We start from the raw sequence: 6,085 nt of genomic DNA, 5'->3' as shown, positions 1-6,085 counted from the left end.
CTGGGAGCAGCCTGAAGCAGAGTCCCAACATTGTCCCTTCCCAAGAGGATATAACCCAGCCACCAGGGGCCTGATGCTTTCAGAAAAACTGACACCTGACACCCTTAGCCCCTGTTCCCTGTCCTCTCCTCTCTGCCTTTCTCTGAATTAGACTGTATCCCTTGATAGGAATAAGGAGGAACACAGTGAGAAGAGCTGGGGCTGGCGTCCCTGATCTGTACCCAGTTTCCCTTACCTATAGTGTGTTTGCTATGTTCTGTTTCAAGGTGTCATTGAGGTACATTCTAAGGTTTGCAAATCACCCTGATGTAGGTGATTGGGGAGACACATATATGTGCAAGACAGCAGATGGAATGACTTATTTTATTGTAGAGCAGCCCAAGGTCAGTAGATGTCTTGACTTAGATTTACTTTTATTCCTGCTTACCTAGAGGCTGCCTTAAAGCCAGTACAGGTTCTATCTGATATGTGTGTATATATATATATATATATATATATATATATATATATATATACACACACACACACGTGTGTGTGTATGTATAGACATGTGTCAGAAACATGCACAGACAAATGTAATAACCAAACAGATTAGAGTTCAGGAGTCTAGAGAGTCCCAGGATACTTCTCAGCCATGTCTTGGGATCCCCTCAACCCAAGAGGCCACTACCTGGTGGGATAGGTGGGTAGAGAGTCCCTGGTGTGTTGGATATACTTGGTTTCTGCATGGGTCAGATGGTTGGTACTGCTTTCTGGGCTCTCAGATAGCTAGTCTGGCACACTCTGGGCAACTAGGGAGCCCACTGCTACTACAGCTCCCAACATTAGGCTGAGGGACCTATTGGGGTTACTTCAGTTGTCAAGATCTCAAGGGAGTGCCGGGGATGGTGGTGCATGCCTTTAATCCCAGTACTTTGGAGGCAGAGGCAGGAGAATCTCTGAGTTTGAGGCCAGTCTGGTCTATATAGCAAGCTCCAGGACTACACGGAGAAACTCTCTCTCAAAAATAACAACAACAACAAAAAAAAACCAAAAAACAAGCAAACAAACAAAAAACCAAACAACCGGGCAATGGCGGGCACACACCTTTAATCCTAGCACTTGGGAGGCAGAGACAGGAGGATCACTGAGTTCGAGGTCAGCTTGGTCTACACAGAATAAGTACCAGGATAGCCAGGGCTACAAAGAAACCCTCTCTTGAAAAACAAACAAGCAAACAAAATCTCAAGGGCCTGGAGTTTAGCCCAATTCTTACACTGAAACTTCCTCCAAAGACCCTGGGAGTATCTGTGTGGAGTTATCTCCTGCTGGACCTCTAGCATCATCCCCTGAAGCTTGGGGTGGAGGGCTCTGGCTGGCCTCTGATGTGGTATGGGACTGCCCTGAAGCAGTATTGACTCCCAGCCAGGACACCTTCCCTCAGCAGAGACAGTGAAAACCCAGCAGCAGCAGGGCAAGGGTAGTGACATCCAGTAGCAGCTCCAGCACAGACAGGATAGATGAGCCGAACCACAGTCTCCAGAGGCTGCTCATGGCACAACAGCTGTGGAACCTGTAGGTAGACAGGCAATAGGTCCAGTAGGGCCTCTTGTACCCCACCTGTGTACAGGACTGTGGGGGTCTGCCTTTACCCAGCCATCTCAGAAAAGGGAGAGTAGTTAGCCATAGGCTCTATTTCCAACACTTAGCCCAGCATCTCTCTAACCACTCCTCAGAGTATACTGTTGCCTCATCCACAATATGGTAATTAAACTCCTGATTTAGAATTTTCATCTTGGACACATTGCTTCTAGGGTAGGGACAGAAGTATAAGGGGGTTGGCAGAGGAGAGACAGGATGTGTCCCTGGGGGTGTACCCACCTCTGGCTCCTGCTCCAGCTTGAGCTCCATGGGTTTTACTTTCTAAGTATAGCCACGATCCAGTCTTGCACAGAGGCTTGCATGGTCACACTCTCCCTACCCCAATAGTACAGTGGGATGTGAGGAGCACCACTTCCACCTGCTCTGTGAGACTCACAGTAGACTTGGCTGAAGGCTACCTGGAGGTCCCTGCAAAGAATTTGTACAAAGACACCCTGGGAGAGACAGGACCACCAGTCATCCTGTAGTGCTCTCTGGGGGAACTGATGCCTGACTCCCAACCCTATTGTCCCCTCTTGCTTGCAAGGGCTGGGGCAGTAGGAAAGACAAGAAAGCTGGTGGGTTTCCAGGTCCTGGTAGAATCGGTAGAAGCCGTGACCTGACGAGTTGTGGAGAAGGCCCATTAGGAGTGACTGCCTTAGAGACCCCCAGCAATCCCAAAGGAGATGACAGGCTCACCCTCAGGCTGGATGTCATTTGTGACTGCAGAACTGGGCTCCAGCTGGAGCAGATTTCCACCATAAGCTGCTAGAAGCAGGACACCAGGCATACCTGAAGAGACAGCAAGGACTTAAGCTGCGAGTCCTGCCTACACATGGTTGGTGTTTGGGGTGTTATACAGCAGTCCTATATCCATGCCCTTAGCACCATCAATGTAGAGGCCATCCATAGGGACTTCCAAGTGAAGGCACCTTGTCTTGGGGAAAAGGAATTTCAATTCTGCTCACTGCAACTTGAGGCCCTGCCCTACCTCAGTGCCTGGGTTGGACAAGAAGCCCAATAGCCCTGCTTACTTCTAGAATTCCAATGGTATTCTGAGTCCTTGGTCAGAAGCTAAAGCCACTGTTTTCTAGAATGGTGTGTGGTCATACCTATGAACCATGACCTTGAGTCCAGCCTCCAAGGACAAAAGAGGGAGATGATCTTGCCTTTTAGCCCTGAGGACTAGGCTGATCCCTGGGGAAGCCAAGGAAGAAATGTTGAGGCTACCTGCCCAACCCACTTTATATTCATGTCCAGATGCCTGCTGAGGGTTAGCCCTCGCCATTGGCGATGCCAGGACTCTGTGAACCCAGACACCCTTAAAGGTATAGCAGTTACCATAGGTCCTATGGTGGAACTTCTGGATGTGCCAGAAACCCAAGGCCATGTTTAGATACTTGTCACCTTCTACCCTGTCATGTATGCCTTGAGGGGGCACAGCCTATCTATTGTGCAGGGAGTTGTTTGTAGCCAGCCTTGGGCAACTAACTCCTGGCTTTTTACCGGATGAACCCCAGGATAAAACCACTTTGCTGGTGGGATAAAGGGGAGCAGCCCACCAGTCCTACCCTGCTTACCCCTCACTGTCATAGTGACAGGACAAGACAAAGTAGTCACCAGGACTTTGGTGACTGTCCTCCCAGGCAGTGAGGAGTAGGGCCAAGATGACCAAGTAGTGGAAGCGATATCATTCCTGAGCAGCTGGCACAGCTGACGGGTAGGCACAATAGAAGCAGTTGCCACCAATACTGTTATGCTGAGAGGACACAGGGTCAGGTCAGGCACAGCCCATTATCTCTCCCTGCTAGAAAAGCCTTCTGAAGCACAGCAGCACACAAGTACCCTCACCTCCTTGAGTCCCAGAACTTGCTGGTCTAAAGCCCATTTTGGATGTCCAGATGACTCAAATGGTGCAAATGAATCCCATGATCCAGCTAGAAGTGGATTTATGGCTGGGGATTTCATAAAAGGGGGTGTCCCAGCCTTCAATAAATTTGAACTTGTAGAGAGCATAGACGCTCTCCCAGGAAAATGCATCAAGTGCTTCCAGATGTTGGTGCATGACATTTGGCCTGGAGGCAGGGTCAGTATTCCTGGGTAGATCATTATAGGGTTCCCTATGACACGGAACAGGGTGATCCAGCACTATGTGACTTCAGCATCCCTGTGTGTCCAGCAACGACAGTAGTCCGTCCCCCTTCTCAACCCCAGAGAGAAGCGTTTTTAGGAGCTGGGCCTGCCCACTCTCATAACTTCAGAGTTGAGGTCAAGTCCCTAGCCTGGCCATTTCCAGGGCTGCATGCCCTTCTGGCAGGCTCATATCCACTCCTTACCTGGAATTCTACTTGATCCTTCCTCCTGAGGTGCCCTATCATTGCAACCCATCTCAGACTGACCCATAAAGTTCCCTTTCACCTCAACCATGGGCTCCTAGTAATGTCTGTTGTTCCTTTAGCAGTGCCACTGAGATCTGAGAAGTCCTGACTAGGTACAGGGATTAGGAGAAATTAAATCATGAGGTATCATCTGAGACCAAACCCAGGGAGACATTTCAGGCTGAAATAAATGTTGGGGAGCCCATACCTAAGGCTGACAACACCCAGACCCTCACCTATGTGCATTCATGTCACATAGAGTGACAGATGGGAAGAGTTTACACTCATGCATGGACACTGCCATGGTGACTGAGTAGTTCCAGTACCACTTTAATAGAAGCACAAGCTGCCAGTAGAGCACCCCCAGGGCACTCAGGAGCAGCATCCCCCAGGATGCTGCCTTAATTAGGTTTTGTCAGGAACAGACAAGGCAGATAGATAGTACTGTGGGTGGTGGCATTGGCACAGAAGCAAATGAAGAAGTACAGATCTTGAGAGCCATGGGGCAGATAAATGCAGATTTCAGAGGCCCTATACATGGCAGGAGCTGCAATGCTAGCACTTAGAATGCATGTGAAGTCATGTACATCTGCATATACCTATGTGTGCTCATACACACTGGGAGGCATGCCCAGTGTGTACCAAGCTCTCAGTCAACAAGTGCCACAGATCAGAAAAGAAGCCAGAACCCTGTTCCATGTTAGCTGTGTGTTTGTGTGTAAAAGATTGGACCTTGCTGACCTCTTTCTTGCCTGGTTCCATGTATTTATGGTGTGGTCAATATGCACAATTCACTTCGTGGTATGTTGCACCTGAACACACAGTGGTGCGAAATACTCTGGGGGCCACCCCACACACTGTCTGGAATGTTTTTCTGAGGTTCAATCCAACATGTACAACAAGCAGGAGAGACTTGTTCCCTTCTCAGTCTAGCAGATCTAAAAAATGACCTGCCCTGATTGTCATGAATGATCACCATTCAACCTCAGGAGCCAGCACAGAGAGCAGAGCCCATGGCAAGCACCCCTTAGTATCTTGAAGGTGGGCTCTTGTTCAAATGCCTCCATTCTTTCTCTGAGAGTGTGGTGGGCAGCTGAAATGGTGACAGCTCCAGCAAGTCATAGAACAGGAGGTGGCCTGAGGCTGGCTGTAAAGCCTTTTCTTTATTAGCAGGCCACTGGGAGTGTGCAGGGTGGCAGGGGAGTGGCTCAGTTGAGGGGTTGGTAGTCACACTTGCTCTGAGAATGGACGGGGAATTCTTGGGGAGACAGAGATGTAGGGTCCCTTTGCCAATTGAGCCTTTCTCAACTTGAGCCTAGCAGAAGAGACTTGGGCGCCTTACCCTAGTTTTGGTGATAGGGTAGCAGGTTTTGGAGGGGAAAGGGATCTGCTTTGGGCCAGGACCCACTTGGCTACCTCATGAGCCACACTGACTCCTGGAGCTCAGAGTTGGGTTCCCACCAGGCTAGAAGGGATTTCTGTTTGCTACCATCTCCTTGGCTCTTATCTCCAACACTGATTGCAAGTGTTTGTAGCTAAGAGACATTGGGTGGGGTCCACCACTCTCAGAACACAGGTGTTCCTTGAGACCAGGCACATAGCTGTTGGGATGGGCATTAATTGTCGAAACAACCTGTAGCTTGAGTGTGCAGATGGTAACAGATGCCCTGAGTGGTGGGGATTCACCTTCTCTACTGCTTCAACCATACTACCTACTGGAACATGCTAAAACACACATGAAAGCCACACATACACTAAGACTCTAATCCACACTCAGAGACCAAATCACATAGTAGGCATGTGAAAATAAAGGCAGGCTAGCCAGATGCCACAACACTAGGAGCTTTAACTGTTCCTGTCTCTTCTGGGGTACCTTGCATGTCTCAGGATGACCCAATGGTCATACTGTACCCCTCAGCCTGGTTTGTGGGGTGAGCACAAGCCTTAGCATCCCTTACTCAGAACAGATTCTGCCTTCCTGACCAATCAATTCTAAAGACTTGGGTTAGACTGAAGGAGAAAGTGCCCACTACCATTGTATCCAACTGAATTTTGACTGCCAAAAGGGGTGAGGTCATGAGCCTTTT

General features: G+C 49.2%; 1 protein-coding gene across 1 annotated transcript; it reads right to left on the bottom strand.

Moving 5' to 3' along the window:
- Positions 1–594: 594 nt before the first annotated feature.
- Scnn1d (sodium channel epithelial 1 subunit delta) lies at positions 595–4,500 on the bottom strand. The gene is given in 9 exon segments (XM_052715288.1): positions 595–1,543; positions 1,706–1,878; positions 1,911–2,314; positions 2,719–2,817; positions 2,906–2,932; positions 2,935–3,064; positions 3,230–3,379; positions 3,530–3,776; positions 4,235–4,500. Coding segments are annotated over 9 exon segments (1,620 nt in total). The 3' UTR covers positions 595–1,419.
- Positions 4,501–6,085: the final 1,585 nt, after the last annotated feature.

Source organism: Peromyscus californicus, unplaced genomic scaffold (assembly GCF_007827085.1).
Source record: "Peromyscus californicus insignis strain IS unplaced genomic scaffold, ASM782708v3 Scaffold_5__1_contigs__length_169319896, whole genome shotgun sequence".
NCBI lineage: Eukaryota > Metazoa > Chordata > Mammalia > Rodentia > Cricetidae > Peromyscus > Peromyscus californicus.
Note: the sequence above shows the minus strand (reverse complement) of the source record. Positions and strands in the feature narration are given on the sequence as shown.